The following is a 23537-nucleotide window of genomic DNA, read 5'->3' as shown; positions in this document are numbered from 1 at the left end:
ACTGCAGTCATTATCAAATGTCCTGCTCTGTCAACAAACAGGATAGTGTTTTTGTTTCCCCACTAACCCGCAGTCTTCTTATCTGTGCTACTGTGTACTTTGAGGAAATATCTAACCAAATGCTACTGCCTGTTCAATGTGTGTCTCCGTCTTTGTCTACAACTCCATGGCAACATTGTTACCATGGAGTTACCATGGAGCTGCCACTGTCTGTCCTGGCTGCAGCTCATACACACACTGACATTGTGATACCAATGGGAGTATAAACCCACAGCTCAGTGGATGTTGTCCTCAGTCCAAACTATTACTAAATCTTAGAGTATTTTCTTTTATCTTTTTTCCCCCAGAGCGTGCCTATGGTTAGTTCTGCATGTTTGAAGTTTACATCATGTCTAAGTAAGGGTACTGACATTAACATGGACTTGTACGTGTTGTGCTTTTTCGCTTATACACAGAAGCAACAGCAGGTGTCTGAATGATATATCATTAATACAGGGAACTTGACTTCAAATTACTGTCACAAGGTCAAGAGAATGTCACTGGAGAATTCAAACCATCCATAAGTTAGGAAATGGATTTCTGTTGCCAACTCAATTTCTTGTAATCATTCATTCATAATCACTTATTCATAGTGATCTTGGGATATGACATTTGTAGTGTGTTATCTTAAACCTCTAACACACTGTCAGCTGGTATGAGAACGCTCTGTAATATTAATTTTTCACCTTGTTTGACAAAGGGTTAAAGACTTTGTTGTGAACATGTTGGATCGTTTGCATATTCATGTGGAGAACTGTCTTGATTACTGCTCCTTCACGTGGCACTTGCACATTTTTAAAAAAATATATTTCACGAACTGAACATGTGCATCAAAGATAGATGTTTTTGCTCAGTGTCTTGTCAGATGAATATCAAACCATAATCTATGGAGAAAGTCTTTGATGTCTGAAGTGCTCCACAAACAACACTGTGCAAAATGCATCTTGAAAGAACAGTCAGGACACTAAATAATTTACGTGATATGAAACAGAGACCACAGTAAACAACCTAGAAACTGTGTAGAAACTTTTTTTCTTTTTTCTTTTTTTTTTTAAACAAATTGATACAAATACACAAGATACAGATACAAAAAACATTAGCTGCTGGGCGCTGACCATGTGGCTCAGCGTTAAATTGCACCTCATGTGGCAGAGGAAACACTAATAAATACGGACATGCAACAGTAACAAATATCTATCAGATGGAATGCACAAAAACACCAAAGAGCTGCTTGTGGGAACTGTAATTTTTCAACAGAAACATTTTTTTCTTGTGTCTTTTCAAAGAAGTGGGACAAAACAGACAAGGAGGGAGAAAAGCTAAAAAAAAATAATAATAAAGTAAAATAAAATAAAAGGTTTTGTCAAATTTTTGACTTCTGAACCGGGACGAGCTCCTGAGACCGCCATGGTAGAAGCGCATCAGTTCAAGTGAAAAATCTCATCGAAGTCTGCACTCAGAAGGGTAGTAATGGTTATTTTACATGTGCTCTGGGAGAGGGGGGTGACGTGCCTTGATCGGAGCACAGCCTGCTGAGAGCTCTTACACAGCCTTGCGGTGGTACTCTGGGGGTGCGACTTCGTAGTCACTGGCACTGAAGAGGGTGGATGAATTCTTTACCAAGTACCTGGAGGAGAAATTGTTTGTCAATGTGAAGCCGGACTGAAATGGTTAGTGATTTTTATACTAATAGTGCAGGCTGCCATTCTTCCTCTCCTCCAGGGGAAAATTACTCAGCCGCTCAGCCCTCAATCCTTTCAGATTAACATCCCACCAGGAGGCTCCTTTAAGGCAGATTTTAAAAATATATTTTTCTGGGATAAAAATTAGATGCGACAAGAAATACCAAAGTTATTTGCAGAACTCACACAGAGCAATCCACTGGGGAGTGGATAGTTAGAAAACATAGATAAAGCCTGTTAGGAAAAAATAACTTACCATATTCAAAAATATCTAATAAGAAACCTGACGAGAATGAAGGAAATGACTAAGTGGAGAAAGTTATTCTAGATTTTGTTACTTGTTACTTCTTATATGGCTACGGTCAGACTATTGAGCAAACACTGCTCTCAGTCTACAACATAATCTGTACAATCTACAACTGCACTCAATGCAGTGTACATATGCAATACTGATTGACAGAATTATTTACTTTGCATATACTGTCACTGGACTGTACATACTATTTGCTTTTTGCAATTACATTAACCTATAATATATCTGTACAGAATGAATTTCTTCTATATATTGTCATAGACACCACTGTAAAGTACATTCTTATGAATACTGCTCTTTTTATTTCTTTATATTTATTATCTCTATTGTCCCCACAAAGGATGATCTTGTTTAAGATAATTATGGTTATGGTGTCTGACTCTGTAGTGTATAAATACATTTATCATGTTTTTCTACATATTCCACAGTGCTGTGCACATGTTTTAACCACAGAGCATTAACCCCTATTTTAAAAACCATGAATGGGGCTACATAATCATTTCTGCAAAGGGATTAGTCATGGTTTTTCTAGCTACGTAATCAGAATAAAATCCATACAGGCCTCTAAAGAACTCTTTTCTCTAGGTGATGTGATGTCTCTGGCTCATTAACAGTATGAATGACAGCGGTCAGCACAAGGCAGTTTCATTCCTATAAGGAAAAGACAACCTCTATATGCTCACAAGTTATTGATTTTTCAATTTTTCTAGTCTTGTGTCTGACATGTACAAGTTTTGTCAAGTGAAATGAGCAATTCCTACAAACTGTACATCAAATATGTCGAGTTTGTTTTTCCAAATCATTTCAAAAGATACAAAACACAGTGTTGCCATGCTTATTTTCATATAAACAAACTGTCCTAGGGCTATATGAAAACATGCAAAGCAGAGAGACAGTAGAAAAACAACTGAAATATGCAAGCATATGTATGTCTGGGTGTATGTTATGAGTATTTACATTCACCTGTATGTTTATGAATAGGATGTGGCATGAGATTTGTTAACCCTATTGTATTGTTGACATTGTTTACAGTTTATTTGCCCCTAAATAAAAACTGCTGCTTTATTCATTTGTTTTGTTGGTTGTTTGCACACCAGACCTCCCCTCAAGTAGCCTACCGTTGTTTTGTAATGCAGTAATTAATTGTTTTGAACACAGCATTCATTGTGTCATTGTGTTGTTGTCATTATTACACAGCAGCAGTAAAGGTGTCGCCATGTGTGTCTTAGTTGGTCTGTGGTGGACGTTGGAGCTTACTTGAGGAAATCTTGGAGGTAACTGAGCAGCAGAGCCAGGCTCTTCTCGTCCAGTGGAGTGTAGGCCAGCATGGCTCCAATACGAACTGTTGGGGAAACCACATACGTATGACAACAATGCAACAGGATACTTCTTCAGTACTGATTTTTTTTTTTTTTTTTACATACCATGCTAAAGTAAAAATGGTGAGAAACAATTCATTTTGTAAAAAGAAATTATGGCAAACAACATAGGGATACACAGTCTCAAATCTATTACTCAATGTGTTTAATACGTCATTTAACGCATGATGCCTGTCCTGGGTGAGGGATCCCTCATCTGTTGCTCACCCTGAGGTTTCTCCAATTTTTCCCTGTTAAAAGGGTTTTCCATGGAGTTTTTCCTCAGTCGATGTGAGGGTCTAAGGGCAGAGGATGTTGTTGTGATGCCATGTAAAGCCCTTTGAGACAAACTGTTTGTAAAAATGGGCTATACAAACAAAATTGCCTTGCCTTGCCATTTTGGCAAACTGGCCCATTGCCATAATCCCTATAGTTTTAGGAGTAGGTTCATTACCTTTAATTGTCAGTGCAAGCTGTTTTTAGAACGGCGGAGCCGAGTCGCGAGCTGCTAATGGAATTTCTTGGTTTCCCTCATCAAACTCATCAAATACACAATCCAACAATCCAAGCGTGTTTCCGTTAGGGGCAGTTTTTCGGCAAGCAGTCTCTGCATTTGCCTTGAAAACAACTCTGTCTCGTAACGTTCTGTTATTATCTCATAGCGTGGTGAATGTGCAGGTCACAACTTGTCCACCAGAGCGTTTTGGAGTTGTTGGATTGTGTATTTGATGAGTTTGAGGGAAACCAAGAAATCATATGAGCCTCCGTAGCGTAGCTCTGACCAGCTTGTGGCTCTGCTCCGCTGTTCTCAAAATAGCTTGCACCAACAATTAAAGGTAACGAACCTACTCCTAAGACTTATGGCAACGGGCCAATTTGCCAAAATGTTGAACTATCCTTTTAAGAATTCACAAATTTAGAATTAAAACAAAATTACCACACTCCGTTTTTTTTATTTTCTTATTAACAGATGCCCAGTACATGGCAGATTGACTTTAAGAACACATCCAGAAAAATCAGCTGATCATCAAGATCATTTATCCATGTTGGTATTTTGTAGTTAACTCTATGAGAGAGAGAGAGAGAGAGAGAGAGAGAGAGAGAGAGAGAGAGAGAGAGAGAGAGAGAGAGAGAGAGAGAGAGAGAGAGAGAGAGAGAGAGAGAGAGAAAGACACACACACACACACACGTCTGTATGTGATAGACCTTTACTGGATGTGTTCATAGATCATTTCAAATCCTGTCTGTTTCATAGGACAGGCTTAATCACACTATTGAGTGTTTAGCTCTCTCCATATTGTTACCCAGAGCAGAGTATAATTGTGTGTATAAGTGTGTGTGTGTGTGTGTGTATGTGTGTGCTGTCACCAGGTCAGAGAGAGAGGTGCAAGAGGGAACAGTGAAAATGCATGTCGGATAAATCTCTCCTTCAAAGACAGAGTTTGGGGAAAGTGTTTAAGAACTTTCATGCTGTAACAAATATGAAGTCTATCAGCATCCACGTCAGCTGTTTTTTGTCGGGGAGATGAAATGTGTGGTGAAACAGAATGCGACTCAGTCACTAATCTTTTGATCTTGTTTATCTTGTTTCTCTGAATCGTTGTGAGGCGAAAGCTGAATTGAAAATAAGATTGGATGAACTGAGTCAACATGTAAGACCAGCATCACTCTCACATATCTGTAACATCATTACTCTACTGGGAAATATTGGATATTAACTGTATATTGTTGCATTATGTAATACTGTATGTGTCTTCTCAAATAACAATTCATCCTTTCTCTTATTGCATTGCTATGTCTGAGATTTGTTAAGACTCATTGGATGTTCACAGATGGAGGTATTCATTTAGAGCTTTAGTCAAATCAGTCGAGTCGTCTTAGTGTGTGATACTCACTTTAACCTCAGCATTTGTAAATATATAATTAACCTGAATTACTATACAATTAATGAGCTATTTTGCATTTTTTAAACTGGAGCTGTGATTCAAAGAGAAAAATACTTCTTGCATCTATTTTTCAGACGGGTGCATAGGACAGGGACAAGCTGATCAAGACATAGATATAAACTCCCAGACACTGTTAAACTTGCAAGGAAAATATTTAATAGCAAATTTCAATGCTAGACCTTCGTGAGGCAAACAATCAAAGGCTTTTGTCTGATGAAGGTCTAGCCCTGAAATGTTGCTATTTAATATTTTCCTTGCACGTTTACAACTGTAGCTGTGTAAGTTCAAATCTGACCCCTGCTAACAATGACTATCAACCAAGCTTCTATATTGTTTTCTTAAGGTCATTGAGCAACAGGTAAAATGTTGGGCTTACTTTAATTGTACTGAATACTTAAAGGCTCCTTGATAGAAGTTCAACATAGGATGGAGGCGTGAAGTACGCAACCTCTTGCAAATGTTTTTTCTGAATTGTGAAGAACAGTTATGTTTCTCTTTAGCCTCACAGCAATGGCTGTCAATATTGGAAAAGCTTTCTACAATTTAATTTAATGTAATTCATACAAGAATTTCCTAAGAATCAGAATATAAATAAATATATAAATATATATATATGTATAGTCCCTACCAAATAGGCGCAGCAAGTGTGGGGCTCCGTAAACTTGAGACATAGGCATGTCTGGATGTTCAGCCAGGACCTCGGCGTACTGCGGCCTCTCAAACTTGTAAAGCAGCTGCGTGCCCAGCATCACGTTGAAATACTCCCGAATCCCTGCCACCACTTCATTTACTGCATATTCCCTAAGTGAACAAAGAGGAGAAGAGTCACAGGTTTATCCAGATAGAGCTTTCATCACTGAGAGATAACAGACAATTATCGTTTCCCCTGAAATAAATCTATCCTGTTAACCTCCAGGAGAGAAAATTGTTAATGATTTGGACGTATGCACATCATGAACACTTTCTGATGTGGCTATTTGAGTCTGCAAAACAAGACAATTTAGTTTAAACTGAGCAAGCTTTTGCATTTACAATGGGGATGCCACTGAAATGAATGAATTCAAATTGGTCAAAATGACATGCCTGCAAAAATGTGGTTCGTCGGCAGAAAAGGACCAGGAGCAGTATGTATCTTATTTTCTTTTGTAGCCCAGATGTGGAACATGTATTTAGCTGTGGTAATTTAGATTTCCATCTACAGCTGAGGACATTGTATGTAAGTGTGATCATGCTGGGGCAAATTGCACAATTTTGTGTTTAAACTGCTTGTGATTCATGCCACAAAGTGGAGAGGAATGCGAGAACATACTGTGGCAGCCGGCGCAGAGAGATGGACACATGCAGTGATGCTGAGCAGATTATCAAAGGACACCACCGTGTCTCTACTTTCACACCATGTGAAGGAAGCCATGGCTTTCATCCTTACTTATTGTCCGAGTTTCCTTTGGACTTCTTATAGTTTGCATAGTCCTCCAGGACGGCCTCTATGTTCTTCTTAGCAGGTAGATGAAACAACTGCAAGCAACAGAAAAGTCTTCTCTTTATCCAAACTTTTATATTGATGGAACATCACTGTTGGGGGTCATTTTCAAGCTTGGTTGATCTTCTTTGCTAAAGTATCAGAGTACATAATAGCTCAAGGCAACGAGCCTAACAGAGGAAGGGAAAGTAAATGGGGAATAAAGATACACAGAGTTTCTTTACTGTCATTGTACAGTCACCTTAGCAGAACTAAAAATACATCAAACACATAGCCTTGTGGGGGGTTGTTTGTTTGTGTGTGTGTGTGTGTGTGTGTGTGTGTGTGTGTGTGTGTGTGTGTGTGTGTGTGTGTGTGTGTGTGTGTGTGTGTATTGTATTGTGTTATGTGGTTCTTTTTACCTGTTTCTGTCGGGTGATGAGGTCCCAGTCATCTACCAGCCAGGGCTTCAGCTCTTCGGGGATCTTCACCTTCACCTCCACGCGGTTGGTGAACATATCCTCCTGGACACACACACACATGCTATTGTTGGTTTCTTTCTTTCTTTGTTCAGCAGCAGTAATGTATTTGTCACCCACCCATTGTTAAACGCTCGTTCCATTTCTAATAAATCCCTCACTCTGAAGGAATTGTTTATGAACAAGAATATGGACATGTTGTTACTTGGCAGAGGGAAAATTAGTTTTTTCACTTAAAGAAGCTCTGTCCTCCGGGCTGCTCATCTATTGGGACTCCCCGCATGGAGCGCCGTGGTGGAGGACTGGCTGTCGTGTACCGGGACAGCCACCTGTGCAGACTGGTCAATTCAGAGCCTTTCTCCTCTTTTGAGTCTTTTATTGTGTTATAATTTATCGCCCCCCTGGCCATGTGGGAACCTTCCTCACCGATTTTACAGAATTCTTATCCTCCATTATTAAGCTAGAGAGAGTTTTAATCATTGGTGATTTTAACATCCATATTGATGTCACAAGTAACTCAGCTGCTGACTTTTTATCCATCACTTGACTGTTTTAATCTCACCCAGCATGTCTCTGGACCCACGCAAACCAAGGGTCATACATTAGACCTTGTTTTCTCATTAGGCCTAGATGTTGGAAATGTGCTCGTGGAGGACTTCCAGGTCAGTGACCATAGCTGTGTGCTTTTTAATGTAAACGTTCCCGTAAATCCTCCCCCTTTAAAAATAAAAACTCAAAGGCGGATTATAAACCAGGATGTTGCTGACGGTTTCTCTTCTATGTTTGAGCCACAATTACTGACGGGAATTGATCACCCAGATGTCTTTATCCAGTCTTTCAATATGCACTGTGCATGCATTTTAGATAAAGTCTCTGTGGTGAAAACAAGCTGTGCACCTGCAAATGCAGCTCACCCCTGGATAAATGACTCTGCCCACTCTCTAAGGAGAAACTGTCGAAAAGTGGAACGACTGTGGAAGTCAACCAAACTGGAGGTTCACAGACTCCACCTAAGGGAGCTTAGAGCCTCTCTAAATGAAATGCTGAGAAATGCCAGATCACAGTATTTCGCTCAAATCATATCCTCAAATAAGAAAAACCCTAAGGTCTTATTTGAGACTATCAGCTCCGTTGTCTCACCCTCTGTCCCGCAACTTCCTGTGTATTCAAATGCAGACAGCAATGAATTTCTTAACTACTTTTTGGTCAAAATCAGAGACATTAGAGAGAATATCTCACCACTGTCTTCAACTGACTCTGTTAGTGCACTGCCTGATTCTGTTGGTAAATTGTCCTGCACCTGGTCCTCTTTTAGCCAGGTGACGCTCCAGGACATCACTATGTTGTTGCAAAAAATGAAACCCTTCTCGTCTACTTCTGATGTTCTCCCCACTAAGCTGCTTAAAACTGTTCTCAACTCGATTGGTCCTTGTGTTGTGAACCTGATTAATCTTTCACTTTCAACTGGTGTGGTTCCAAGGTTCTTCAAACATGCGGTAGTCGAACCTGTTCTTAAAAAGCCATCCCTGGATCCATTACTACCTAAAAACTATAGGCCAATCTTTAAGCTTCCTTTTTTGTCCAAGATTTTGGATAAAATAGTGGCAGAGGAACTTGCAGTGTTCTTGGAGACTAATAATGTCCTGGATAAATTCCAGTCGGGTTTTCGTAGAAATCACTCAACTGAAACTGCCTTGACCCGAGTTTTTAGTGATATTATGATGAATTCAGAAAAGACAGAGACCCTGATTATCGCCCCCGAAACTCGCATCCCCTTCATTAAATATCACTTGGGTACCGTAGGCTCGTCCATTCAGACGAGTCTCCGGAACCTTGGGGTCATCTTTGACTCAGCCATGTCCTTTGAGCGTCACACCAGCAAGTTGATTAGAAACTGCTTCTTTCAATTGAGGAACATTTCTAAGCTGAGATCCATGGTGTGGAACCAGAGTGGAACTTGAGATGATCATCCATGCTTTTATCTCTCTACATCTAGACTACTGCAACAGCCTTTTTACTTGTCTTAACCATAAAGCACTTTATCGCTTCCAGGCTGTTCAGAACTCCACAGCTAGACGTTTAACTCACACTAGAAAGAGTGCACACATCACACCGATTTTAGCAGAACTCCATTTTATCCCAGTCCATTTTAGAATTCATTTTAAAATTTTAGTTCTTACTTTGAGGGCTTTACATGGCCAAGCCCCCTCTTACATTTCAGAGTTGCTCAAATTTTATACCCCCACACGCTCCCTCAGATCCTCTGGGCAATGCCTGCTTGTCATCCCCCACACCCATTTTAAATCCAGAGGGGACAGAGCCTTCCAAGCTGTTGCCCCCAGACTTTGGAACGCCCTGCCACTGTCCTTAGGCACTTTAAACTCCATTGAGTCTTTTAAAAAGGATCTGAAAACTCTGCTGTTCCGACAGGCTTTTATGTAGGGGTGGGTTTTCTGGGTCTTTGTCTTAATTTTGTTTTATACTGTGATGTTTTTTTTGTTTCTATGCTCCTCTGTATTTTAATTGTGTATTCTTTTTTTTCTTTTTTTAAGTATATTTTTCGGCTTTTTGCCTTTATTTGATAGTGATGATAGTAGAGATAGACAGGAAATGGGGAGGCAGAGAGAGGGGGAATGACACGCAGGAAAGGTCCGCCCGACGCGGGACCCGAACCGGGGACGCCCGCGGCGAGGACCGTAGCCTCTACATGGGGCGGCCGCTCCACCCACTGCGCCACGCACCGCCCAATTGTGTATTCTTGTTTTACTCCCTGTACAAATGTGATTTCCTGACTCTGTTGTGAAGCACTTTGTGAACCCCTTCTACGAAAAGTGCTATACAAATAAAATGTACTTACACCCAACGGGCTACTGGAAGGTGGCCTCCCTGTGTCCTTCACACACACAACAACCAAGAACATGCAGAATAGAACTAAAAGGCTTTACAGTTCTTTACCACAGCAGGATAAAGAGAGGTGCATAGTACATGAGCTTCTCTTCACTATACAAGGTCAAAACTCTCGGCTGCAGTTTCTATAGTTGACAAAAAGAGGTAAAAAACATTCTTATATTTTCTTATGTTTGTGTGTGTGTGTGTGTGTGTGTGTGTGTGTGGGGGGGGGGGGGGGCTGCTTAGGGCGGTGACACTCTCCACATCTAAATACATTATGGAAACGTCCATTTCCAATAGTTCAAATCAAACAGCCACAACAAGTACTGAGTGCATATAGATGGACATATTCTTCAGAAAGCCAACATTTCCATATTAAAAATGCTTAAAAAAAAAGGTCCTTTGTAATATTTAAATTTTGGGGGATACTGAATTTTAGGTCTGAGCTCCGTGGAAAACAGGGAACCGTGGACAGCTCCAGAGACGTGCACGATAGTAAACTGTGTAATATTATCCATTAGCAAAATGTCAGCAGTATGCCAATATAGCTGAGCACCTCCAGTAAAAAGGCAACAATGCTTTACTATCCAGTGTTAGGCACTAGTGTTATGACAACCTGATGTTATTTATCCCAAGATCTTTTTGCTTCTGACAGTCAAATTAGATAATAATAGAACCTCCACTCACGTGTTAGTTCATGTTTTACAGAAGGGTGTAACCTGATCACTGTCATTCCACAGATTTTAAAGTTCTGCTCCTGGTCTACAAATCACTGAATGGTTTAGGTCCAGAATACATGAATGACATGTTAGTAGAGTATAAACCCAGTAGAGCTCTGAGATCTACTGACTCAGGTCAGATAGTGGAGCACAGAGTTCAAACCAGACATGGTGAAGCAGCATTTAGCTGTGATGCTGCACACAACTGGAACAAACTACTAGCAGAACTGAGATCAGCTCCAACTGTAAACACGTTAAAAACATTTCTCTTTTCATGTGCTTATGGCTGAGCTCTTTTTAAGAACTTTAAACTTTATTTATCTTATTTTATTCTACTTTTTAAAATCTTTTTTGCTCTAGCTTTTAACTCTACGTTAAATGTTTACAATTTTTTTTTAATTTTCAAAAAATTGTTTGTTTTCATGCTGTTCTTTTTAAATATTGTGTAAAGCACATTGAGTTGCCTTGGTATGAAATGCGCTATATAAATAAAGATGCCTTACCTTGCCTAACAGTGACAACGATCATCTCACATGTATGGATGCCATACAATACATGAAGCAGTAGACACTATGTGTAACTGGTATCAGAGCATCTTTAAAGCTGATAACCTGGTTTGTATGCTGGTCATACTTTATTCTTCTACCAACTGCATGGCGCCACCGCTTTCTGTTGTTTATAGTTTTTTTTGAGGTAAACAAAGCTGTTCCTCTCTCTGCTAGGCAACGCTGCGAGCACACAGGAAGACTTGGGGACAGAGAGCAAATCAGCAGTCACCTTCTGTGACTCCTCATCAAAGTTTATGAGCCAGACAAAATGAGAGAGAGCAAGTGGACCATCATTTTAAATTTCACAGTCATTTGGACACTTGAAGGGCATTTTTACCCTGACATCTTAATATTTCCCCCACTTTGCTCGCTCCTCAGATGGTCCAGTCTGTAGTTTCATGAGAGGTCCTCTTCAAGTAATTAGTGATTTCAATTTATCCAACTATAAAGATGCCCAGTGGACAAATGGCTCCTTAAAACTAAGCCAGTAGATTCTGTCAAGTGTTAACCAGTATCTGATGGTACATACACTCTCCACAGTGGGATCGACCCGCGGCCTCTTCTTCCGTGGTCCCTGTGGCGGTTCTCCGCTGCTGGTACCTTCACCCGGCCCTGGGGCTAAACAACACACACATTACAGTTAATACATTGTGAAGAAATGTGTCTTCTTTTACTGTAGATGTAGATAAAGCCCAACTATCGTCTGATTAAATCTACTGTTATGCTGCTAATATATCATAGGACTGAATGTAGATTATTTTGTGTTTCAGGTGTGAGCGATGCTGTCAGTAAACAGGAGTTACATTTGTCACATGTCAACACACAATGTGCAGTAAACAAAGCCGAGAAATGAGGGTTGGGCCCAGCAGCAGGGCAATTATAAAAATACAAAAAAAAGAACAAAACTACAAAACAAAAAAAACTATATTGTGCATATTTCAGGAAATATGTTTGACATTATCAAATGTATAGCGTCTCAGTGCCTCAAGTGTCTCAAACATCATCTGATATCATAAAAAACTTTGTGTATTTAAGAACATGCTGAAATTTGTTGTGATTTTAAACAATACAGCAGTGTTAGAGCTAATGTGTGATGTGTGTTGCATACACAAAATGTATGTGGGTCAGTAACAAATAAGGGTACTTGGCAAGATGAGCAATTCAGAAATATCTTTAAAAATAGTTTTAAAAGCATCAGATTTGTTAAAATGTACATTTTGTATTCATGTTGGTTTCAAATAATTTGAAATGACATTTGAACCATTTCTAACAAAAGTGAGACTGAATGCCCTGAAAATGTCAAATGGTGTGACCACAAAAGAATAATAAATATTAAATATTTGATCTACCTACAGTGGATTTAAGTGTACTTATAAAATATATACCTTTTCTGAAAACATTAAACTGAAAAATATTTTTTGCTGTATATATCTAAATTTAAATACATTTTGCCAACACGGAGCAGGACTAAAACAGCACTTTATCTTCTAAAAAATGTGACAAGTTATGTAAAATTGGTCAAGAAACATATTGTTGCATTGCAAAAGTGAATTTCATTTATTCCACTTCTGGGTCCAGATTTATTTTCCTGTATATAGTCAGATGTTTATAAAAAAACCACACCACTTGTTGTGTCACGTTACTGACCCATGTGAAATCTACTATCAACATGTCATATGGAAATAGTTTACTTACTCTTCTGTTTTGCCTTTTTCACTTTCCTAAGAGCCAAAAAATACATTATGTGTGAAAATACAATATTAAATGTTTTATACTTTGTGCACAACACACAGTACAGATGGGTGACAAATTACAAGAAACATTTCAACAAACGTGTTGATAAACATAATGAATGCGGGCACTTTACGCAGGTGCAGTGCATGGTACAGTTCACTAATTCACATACAATAATTCTAAGTGGCATGTTTAAAAACTACTGAATTTACATCAAGTTGATAAGACAAAAACATCACAGATTTTCTACCACACACATTGATTGAAATGACGTCTGCATTTATGGTGTTTAGAATTAGTTGGATTACTGGGAGTGGGAGGGGAAGCAAAGTGAACACTTACAGATCGACATTTTTCTGCTGCACAGCAGCAATCTTCTTGCTTGGTGCTAAACCCCTCATCTTTCCCTCAACATAATGGTCCCTGGGGAGGAAAAAAAACAAGTGAGGATCATTACATGAATAGTCAAGTGACATTTGTCCATACTGTACTATCAAGAATGCCAGGTTGCAAATAAAACAGCAGATAATAACAAAACAATGGTCAATATTATTTAAAAACAAAAACATTGAAAAATATATTATGGTATTTCTTTGACTGTGGGGTTGGGGGTTAGTGGTCACAGAAAGATTGTATTGTCATGACAACAATGGAAACTTACTGATTAGCCTTTTGAAGCTCTTTTTGTTTTGCAAGGTTGCTGTCCACATATTTGAGAACTCTGCTTTCAGGAACCCATTCATCCCAGCTGCAAAAGAAACGCATTAAAACCCTTGAGACTCCATCACAAACAAAGCAACCTTCCTCAATAAAACACACACACACACACACACACACACACACACAAAGCAAGGTATCCGACATGAGCACTCAGGTTGAAAACAGGACAGATAATCAAAGTGAAACCAAACCAGGCTGCTCACTTTTTGTTCCATCCGCTGTAATGAATGAAGTATTTAATCTGCTTATCCTTTATGTTGATCTTTACACACTGTAAAACAAGAAAACACACGGGCCTGCGTCAGTCGTTGGCTGACGTTTGTTTCACTGTTCATATTTCACTCTCGAAGCCCATGCAGCACTGAAACACACCTTTGCCTCATACAGCAGTGGCCCATGAAAGCACAGGACTCTTTCACCTGAGAGGAGGGAAAGACAAAAGTAGGAAGTTGGGTGGAAACCGCGGCATGACACAATACACAGCATTAACAACACAACGGGCTAGCTAACAGTTAGCTTTGCGTTAACGCCTAGTTTGCCTATTTATCTTCACCCTAAGCAGTAACACTTCATAACATGTGAATTATGGGTGTGTTTAAAATAAAAAGTCACACACAACTGTGCGGTTATAAAGACCCTGACCCTCCCTGGAGACCACTATTGTCGAGCTGTACGTTAGCATTAGCTGCAGCTACAATAACAACAACAACAAACCCGCCCCCTTCCACAGATTCGTCCATTTTTCTGCACCGACCTTCTTGAAATTTAGGTTTAGGGTCCTGTTTTGGCGCCATTCACAGACTCAGCTGGTCGGATGTCTGAAGGATCAAATTCGTGCATTGCCAGAGTCCATTTCTTCCAGGCACAAACACCTCCGACATCGGAGCCAAAGCGAAGGAGAAGCCTAGACTGGCCTGCCTGCTGCTGCTGCTGCTGGGTCACCTGACCACGAAGCCTCAGGGGCGTGCTGCATTCAGGAGCTCCCCCTGAAACTTGTAAAATACAAACGCGTCTAACGTGCTCGGTGGATTTGAATTTTAATCACAAAGAAATGTGTTCATGGTTATATCATGGATATATTGATATGCGTATAGCCTACACATGTATCTATTTATACATGTATGTCTAATTGTTTATTTATCAAGTGCAACACACATTGATTTTAGACTATGTTGCAGATAGGGTGAATTTGCCTAATGTGGGACATTTTTTTAAATTCTGACTTCTGGTCTATAATGTGATATGAAGCAAACATTACATTAGCAAATACATTCCTTTTAATTAATAAATTATGTGCTATCCTTTGATTACTTCTAAACTCAAACAATTATCATGAACATTATCAAAAAAGACAAGATTTAGAAACAAGAAAAAAAAATCAGAGCCATTTACCCCTTTAACAGTGTTATGACCACTTCCAGTTATTAAATATAATTTTCTTTTGTTGTAAAATATCCCAAATAATGCATTATAACACTAAAACCATGTAAACAACCATTGTTATTGTTCAACCTATTCAGCTACACAGATTTACCTGAAAAAGCACTGTCCCACATTAGGAAAAAACACCTGTCCCACTTTAGGAAGGCATGTTCCTAAAGTGGAACAGTAGAATTTTTGATTAAAATTCAAAATATTGAGAATGGTTACACCATATTAAGATGTATTTCAATGCATCAACATTATGAATACATTTTGACAAAAAAAATGCAATAATATTATTTTTTAAAATAAATTATGGCCTTTGTCCAAACCCTATGTCACTTGCATTTTGGTGGTCTTCACACAGGGTGCACCCGGTTTGAAGGCTCTCCCTCCCAAACCTATGATTGGACATTTGAGATGTCATGTGATTCTGACCATGCAATATCACAGCTTGTGTGAGCCCCCACATTTACATTAACTTTCTTTTGCTAGAGGAAGACCTACACCCAGCAGAGAGAAACCTCAGAGTGCATGTAAGATGGTGTATTTTAAATGAGGCTACATAGGCAACAAAATTAAACAGAGCAACAGTGCGAGCATACACAGACATACAGACACAGACTCAAGGAGAGCAGCAAACTTCAGACTACATCATCACATGTGGCACTCTTTAGACTTTAAGAAAAAGACTGTCTGAGGAAGGGTTTTCAACCCAAAACATCACTCACCCCTTTTTGGGTGATAATAAATTATTGCTCTGGAGCTTTTGTTGTGCAGACTTTTCTTTTTCTTATCATTTACTTGTTTTGTCCGGCACCCAGTGTTTACATTTAGAGCATGTGCATGCTTTTTCTATTTATTCACTCTTTTGACTTTAGACACTAATATCAGGGTACAGTCCTCAGTGGGTTTTTGAGTTGTTTGTTTGATACTTTATGTTTTGTTTATGCAAATTCTTTTCATATCCAAAAGAAGTTTGCTCGCAAGACGTATAATTTTTGTCACAACTTAATGGACCAAGTTGCTTGAGCCGGAACAAAGAAACATCAGCTGAGGCCATGAGTGCAAACATCACAGTGCGTCTCCAGATAGGTTCAATATGAAGTTGTAGGCTACGTCAGTCTAAAATCACTTTCCAAAGTTTTCCCAAATTCCTGATGAAGCTTTTGTAAACTCAGCGGCCTTTGTGGAGTCTACAACATGGTTTCTCAGACTTGTCTGGCCTCCAACCATGTTTTTTAGGTCACCAATTTCTCATGCACTCTGAATTTAGCGAGTTGTCACATTGTCATGTGAATTGGATCTCAGTATACATTTGTGTTGTGTTTTTAATAGCACAGACAGACCTAATTTATCAGTTGTTCACATGTAGCCTCACATCAGTGATAGACTCTGTGCACCGCAGGATGACAGGAACTGATGTAATTTTCTCTTTTTTTTATCCATGTTTTGCAATCAGGACAAATTAAGCAGTGATAAGCAGAACGACTTTGAACATCAAGATGTGAAGTTAGAAAAAGGACTGGTGTTTCCACTAGGAGATAGGCTACAGCTGCGAAAGTCCAATAACGTACCCAGAGGAACAGACAGACCACAGCCTTGTGATGAATTACCCTTCAAGACCAATAAACATCTTTTCAACATCTCAAATAATGTTTACATTGCTGTTTGAGGCAAACTCAAGTTAAAATGGAAAATTCACTATTTATGGCATCTTCCTGGAGCGGTTATTGATGAGGAACTGCATGGGAGATAGCAAAGAATCATTACAGCCTATGATAGCAAGTGATAATTCTTCAAAGCATTATTGAACTTGTCTCATTCAGATTAAATCAAATGAGAAACCCACAATCCTTTGTTGCTGGTTTGTTTTCATTCTGCTTCTATGAAACCTGTTTTGCTGTATCACATATCTGTATATTCCTTTTGAAACTTTTGACTAGGCCTACTACTTTTCATGCTCCAGAAACGGTAAATACAGTTTACCGCAGTTGTCTGGGTCTCAAATCTGACTATCAGGGAACCGTGCCATCATGGCTCTAACGACCAACCCGAGGAAGAGCTGTACTCATTACACATCAACTCTCAGAGAGCGCTGGCATAAAAGCAGTGTATATTAATTTGTTTTAAATTTATACATTTTATCTTGTGTTTTTTAGTAATCTGTGTATTTTTGTCTTGTATTGTATCTTCTGTCAGATGGACCATAAGTCTGCAATAAAAATATGAATGAATGAATGAATGAATGAATGAGAACTACATTGGTTCTCACATCAGAAATGTTACTCACCACTCTAAATGCAGTTCTTAAAAAAAGAAAGAAAAGTAAGTTCATCTTTCCCTGACCCTGATTAGCATTTCTCATTGTACAGATGTTTCACTGCTCAAGACGTTCTCTCAATGTGCTGCATTTCTCTTCTGGCTCTGACAACTCATGAGAACCTTTGTCAGATAGAATCTCAGACTTCTTACACACTCACAGTCCTGCATCGCATTAGTGCTTTCAGTCAAATCACTTCAAACTTTCCTCATAAATGTATGGAATACCAAGGTCAGTCACTCACACATACATATACATAAATGTACTATAACATGATCTTCAAAGTTTGATTTCTATAATTTTGTGTGTCAATTTTGCAGTTTACAATTTTGGTATCCCTTAGTTTTTCAATGACAAATTCTTGGATACAGATTTTTATAACCACTTTTACACAGTTAACCAAGTCTCACTTTATCTAATCTTTACATACAAACCCCAAAAACTGCAGTCATCACATATCGGCTGCAAAATGAAACACTGAAATGAAAATAACTCTAAATCAGTGGAGTATTTGCATCAAATGGCAAAATCTTGCTCCGAATTTAAAACTTCTCTGTCTTCTATGACCTTGTATATACAGTACATTTCTATAGAAAGTGATTGTACAGTGATCAGCTGAGTTTCTGATATGTACACAGTAAACATCAATGCAATGCTTAAATACAATATAATTATTCTTTACAGTTAAAGTCAGTCAGGTTTTTATTAAAATATCAGAGCATTTGGTGCCTGAGTCTGAAACTCTGAGGAAAAGTTTTAATTGGTGAAAAACGTGGATGGATTTCAGTTATTTAACTGCTATAGCCTATTAACATTAAGATAGAGACGCCTTCTTATCGCATAAGTATCAAATACATTTTCTGTCAATAGATCATAAAGAGTCTTTTTAACACTGCTGTCATAGCTATGGCAACAAGTAAGGCCACATTAATTTTTTTTTCTCCTAGTTCATCTTACCATACCAGTGCCTAATGGTCGCAAACACTCACAACATGCAGGGTCGATTCTATTTCTGCTTGAACATTGATTGGAGGCCTGTTCTTTTACAGTAATGGTCTCATATCTCTTTTCTCCTGGTTCTTTGCCTTCATCTTCTTGAGGACACAGTGGGCAGTGACACATCTTCAGCGTCCTGAGAGGAGGCCTCCTTGGTGCTTTTAACAACCATGTTTTTCCTCCAAAATGTCAACAGGAACTGACCTTTACAAGACCCTCAGCACATCCTCATGATTAAAGCACCAGCAAAGATCAGAGGCACCGCCGACACACACTTCTATTTCAAATCCTGGTGGGAAATTGAACTATAAGAGTTCATCCACAGCTTCTGGGCAATATTTCTCAGAATCCTATTGACATCTGTGAAATAGACAACATTACACTGGTGCCTTTATTACCTCAAGGCCTATTACCTCAAGATACACATCCAGCCCTGCTATGGCAAAAGGTTGGCCTCTCTCACTGATATGATATGATGGTGAGATTGTTTATTGATTTTTATTATTGTTTTGCTTGGTGTGTTGTTTAAAGTGTTTTAGATAAGTTCAGAGTTACGTTGTGTTGTTTGTTGTGTTGTTTGTTGTGTTGTGTTGTGCTGTGTTATGAGGTTTTCCCAGTTCATTTTGGAGTCATCATCTTAGATTTTTTTTTTTTAAAGCTTATTTAATACACCCATTGAAAGCTCTTTTACAGTTTCAAAAGTCCTGAACTTTTGGGGGGATTTTATTTATTGTATTTATTTTTAATGCATCTGATTCATTTCAACAACAGATAATACAACCCCTGTGACACACAATCAGACAGCAATGTCTTCAAAACAGACATGACCAATAAGTACATACATGAAAAATAACACCACAACAAAAACATTTCGGACAGTCCCTGTGTAAATACAACAGGTGGTTCATCTTGTATTCGGTTCAGTTCAACATTTCACATTCAGATTCATTTAATTCAATCCGCAGCTGCAGCCAGCGTCCATCCTGCCAGACAGAAATAGAGCCTAGTTCCTGATATGAATGTACGCACACGACACCCAGCTGTGTGTGTGCACGTGCAGCTCGCAAAGTCACTCTGTAAGGCCTTTGTCCACGTGTGGTTCATGCTGTGCTCGTGCATGCAGCCACCTCTTTTTTTTTCCTGATGAGTGAGTGTGGAGAGTTCTCGACGCTGAGCATGAAAATCCGTCATGAAGTCTATTTTATCCACCCGCTTTGCAGGGCTGAGCCCATTAGCTGGTGCCAGCAGGTCCTTCCTTTTGAATGAACAATGAGACCAGCGGGACACAAACACCTCTGTTCCGTCTCACATGTGTTGTGTTCCCCCTCCTATTATTATGACCAGCCACTCCTGAACTGTGGACACCTGCTGATCAAATCACCTCTTCCCTTTGGACTTTTCTGACTGACAGGCAGATATTATTTATAGGTAAGAACTGACCTGTGGGAAAACATGAGCACATTCTTATTGTCACACACAGTTCATACAATTTTTTCTGCATATTTACAGCGATGACATTTATTTTGGTTATTTTGTACTGTGTTTGACACACTATGGTTAATATCCCACCCAGGTCTCTTCATCCTTTGTCTCAGCAGGTGATGAGTATAAGTACTATATAAGCTGGAACACGCAAATTGTTACCGGTTACATTATTCACTAAGACACTCACATGTGGACGCAGAACGTCACTTTTTTTTTACGTGCTCAATGAAAACACCAGCACATTAATGCGTATAGGTGATTGTCATGCGTAATTACGCACGCACTGACTTTAGATTGTGGACTACTAGAGATACCTCACTCCTAATGGTCATCAAACAAGCAATGTGATCTCAAATGTATTTTTTCCCCACATCAAATTAGCAGCTTCTGTATGCATAAAGCCCCGGACCAGCTACAGTGGTTTCTTTACTAATCAGCCACATTACGCAGGCGCGTGAAGACAAGAAGCGCAAATGACTGGAACAGTTTGTATGAGCAGAATCGAGTTAACAGGTTTATCGTATTTTCTGGTGCATCTCCTTTATGGCTCTTATGTTTTCCTCTTCTTCTTTTTCTTCTTTTGCCGTGCGCTCTCGGTGCGTCCTGGTCACTGTTCGCCAACACATTTCACCATCCAAAAAAACTCTTATCCTCGGTGAATCAGTCCTCTCAGTTTGTTCCTGAACTCTTTCCTCATGAGGCAGTAAATGATCGGGTTGAGGCAGCTGTTGGTGTGCGCCAGGCAGACGGTCAGTGGAAACACATATGTGTGCACTATGTAATACGCCCTGTCCCAATTTGCAACGTTGAGCTTGACCAGCACGCTCCACAGGGTGATGGCATGGTTTGGCATCCAGCACAAGAAGAACGACAACACGACGATGGTGACGGATTTGGTGACTTGGGATCTCCGTCTGGGGTTGCTGGTTTTCATACTCCGGTTGCGGATGAAACGCAGGAGCATGATGTAGCTGATGGACACGATGGACATTGGCAGAACAAAACCTACAAGGATTTTCTGTATGTGGTAAACTGCCAACCAGTACTGCCCACCGGGGAACCTCAGCAAACACAGTTTCTCTCCGGTTACGTTGCTGACAGTTGAGAAAATCGACGTCGGCGCAGTGGCCAGAGTCGCCAGAGTCCAGATGATTGCGCAGACCCATTTGGCGGAGCAGGACTTTTGCACGGTCCTGTTCTTCAGGGCAGTGGCGACCGACCAGTAGCGGGTCACGCTCATGGCCGTGAGGAAAAACACGCTGGCGTACATGTTCATCACGGTGATGGAGAGGATGATCTTGCACATGGCGTCTCCAAACGGCCAGCTGAAGTCCAGCGCGGTGTCCACGGCCCAGAAGGGCAGAGTCAGCACGAACTGGAAGTCCGTCACCGCCAGGTTGAGGACGAACAAGTTCACTCTGGACTTCTTCCTCTCTTTCTTCACCCTGATGAAGAAGAGGACCAGCAGGTTGCCCATCAGCCCCGCGGCGCACACCACAGAGTAGACCAGGCAGATGAGGAATCTCAGAACCGGACTCCCGTCAGCTGACACGTCGATGTCCTCTAGGTTGCTGAAGCGGTCCATGTCCAGCATGAGTGACCTGTTCGTAGGCGCGCTCTCATTCTCCTTATCCATAATGTCAGCAGCTCACACACTGCGCCTCAGGACGAACGAGGCTCCACAGCGCAGTCTGAGGTAAAGTTACACACCGACATGAAGGTGCAGCAGCTGGATCTGGAGTGGCACATCAGTGTGAAGCACATGATGCCATCCCAGCTCCTCTGTCCGCGTGCCCCCATCGCCCCCCCCCCCCCCCCCCATCTCCCTCCCTTCTCTATTCCCCAAGACGCACAATCATCCAGCACCACTTCTCTGTCAGTATGGCAGGAATGCTTCAAACCCGCCCCTCATTCACGCGGCCCGGGGGCGCGGGGGGGGGGTTTGGGGTGTTGATTGGACAACATCAGATTTGACGCGTCCGCTAATCTCGCGCGTGACGGTGTCTCCGTGGCGCGTGAGGACTTTTAATCAAAGATTAAACATCTAATTCATAAATGAAGATGTTTTCGCGTTAAGTGCGCCTCAGGCCAGGAGTTGACAAAGCGTGCGTAATTGGGTCTGTGCCATGACAGCAAGGGGATCGAACTTGATCACAGCGACTCTCTGCCGCCACCCAGTGTTCAGGTCTAGGTGGAACAGGATGGTGAAATGCAACAGCAGCATGAGAAGATAAACCCACACCAACACCCAGAGAAATAACAGAATGCATTTTTTTTATTACATCTAAACTTTTCTACATAAACAGGTAACATTCAGTAAACAACTTCTTCCAATGCAGGTAATAAATATTTTATTTTTCACTTGGTATATTTGTACAAACTGACAAGGGTCTACTGTACACCGTCTTCTCCTTTCCTTCCTTGAAAAGCCTTTTTATGATTCTTCTCGGATTGGAGCTGTGAAACAGAACTTGTGAATGTTTTAAGGCAGTGAGTGCAGATGTCGACTTGAGTCTGACTGTAAGATTATTTCAGTTGTATGAGACTCTTTATTGGCCACAGTCCTTTTTTTAATAATAATAATAATAATAATAATAGTAGTAATAATAATACAGCTTTCACTTTCTAGAAAATATATAAATTAATTTATTCTCTCGCTCTGAATTGACACACAACAAGCATACAAACGGACATCAAACACTCACGTTTGGATCGGAACTTTCAGTTTTCATGTTTCCATACAGACACAATATACACATTGTTGACTTTTCCCTTTTATCTAAGGTGAGAACCTGGCAACCTCAGAGTGGAGCCGCTTTTTATGGTTTGCCTGTGGAGCTCTTGAGAACACCATTAGGAGTAACTACTGATAAAAGTGGCCTTATTTCATCCACTTCATTCTGTGCAGTTATTGGTTTTGTCCCAGTGTCCTCACGTTAAGAGTTCAACCCAGCAAATGCAGAAGCTGCTGCTGCAAAGAACGCTGTATAGATACTCCACACACCTGTGTAGCTGAAGTTGGAGAAGGACTGAGACGGCAACAGCCCTGTGCTTATCCATCCCTGCATGCAATCTGACCTTTTCTCACACAAAAAGGCCCTTCAGTTAAAGGGGAAACAAAAAAAAACAACAACAAAACAGCTCAGTGATTACTGCTTCTACCTGAAACTAACAACTGGAAACCACAGGAGGGAGCCGTGGACACGTAATGAAACAATGTGCAGGGGGGGGGTCTGACTTTTTTGGTAATCCCACATGCATCCCAGTGTGTAGAGCACTTCAACGGAAACACATTCAAAACGGTCTGCTCTCTCGCTGCGGCTGTGATCTGCTGCATGGCCAGTGTGGGGAAAGAGGAAGTTTAAATAAATTAACGGTGATACTTCAACGAGTATCCAAATACTGGTGATTAATATTCAGACTGA

At 40.2% G+C, this 23537-nt stretch overlaps 2 protein-coding genes across 3 annotated transcripts; both read right to left on the bottom strand.

The window, feature by feature from the left end:
• Positions 1–1105: 1105 nt before the first annotated feature.
• LOC146990403 (mortality factor 4-like protein 1) lies at positions 1106–14851 on the bottom strand. 2 transcript variants are annotated; one of them, XM_085772712.1, is made up of 12 exons: positions 14641–14851; positions 14259–14305; positions 14090–14157; positions 13828–13914; positions 13509–13589; positions 13128–13153; positions 11962–12050; positions 7220–7321; positions 6765–6853; positions 5967–6139; positions 3292–3376; positions 1106–1666 (listed from the first exon to the last, which is right to left on the bottom strand). In XM_085772712.1, the coding sequence occupies exons 1-12, from the start codon at positions 14678–14680 to the stop codon at positions 1582–1584; spliced, it is 972 nt and encodes a 323-aa protein (XP_085628838.1). In that variant the 5' UTR covers positions 14681–14851; the 3' UTR covers positions 1106–1581. The 2 variants fall into 2 exon arrangements, with proteins under 2 accessions (XP_085628838.1, XP_085628843.1); XM_085772717.1 differs by having other exon boundaries at positions 14090–14182; positions 14641–14844.
• A 5849-nt stretch (positions 14852–20700) lies between these two features.
• LOC146990402 (relaxin-3 receptor 1-like) lies at positions 20701–21760 on the bottom strand. Its single transcript, XM_085773168.1, has one exon. The coding sequence runs from the start codon at positions 21746–21748 to the stop codon at positions 20759–20761; it is 990 nt and encodes a 329-aa protein (XP_085629294.1). The 5' UTR covers positions 21749–21760; the 3' UTR covers positions 20701–20758.
• Positions 21761–23537: the final 1777 nt, after the last annotated feature.

This window comes from Trachurus japonicus, chromosome 3 (genome assembly GCF_045865225.1).
Source record: "Trachurus japonicus isolate A0001 chromosome 3, Traja_1.0".
Classification (NCBI taxonomy): domain Eukaryota; kingdom Metazoa; phylum Chordata; class Actinopteri; order Carangiformes; family Carangidae; genus Trachurus; species Trachurus japonicus.
Note: the sequence above shows the minus strand (reverse complement) of the source record. Positions and strands in the feature narration are given on the sequence as shown.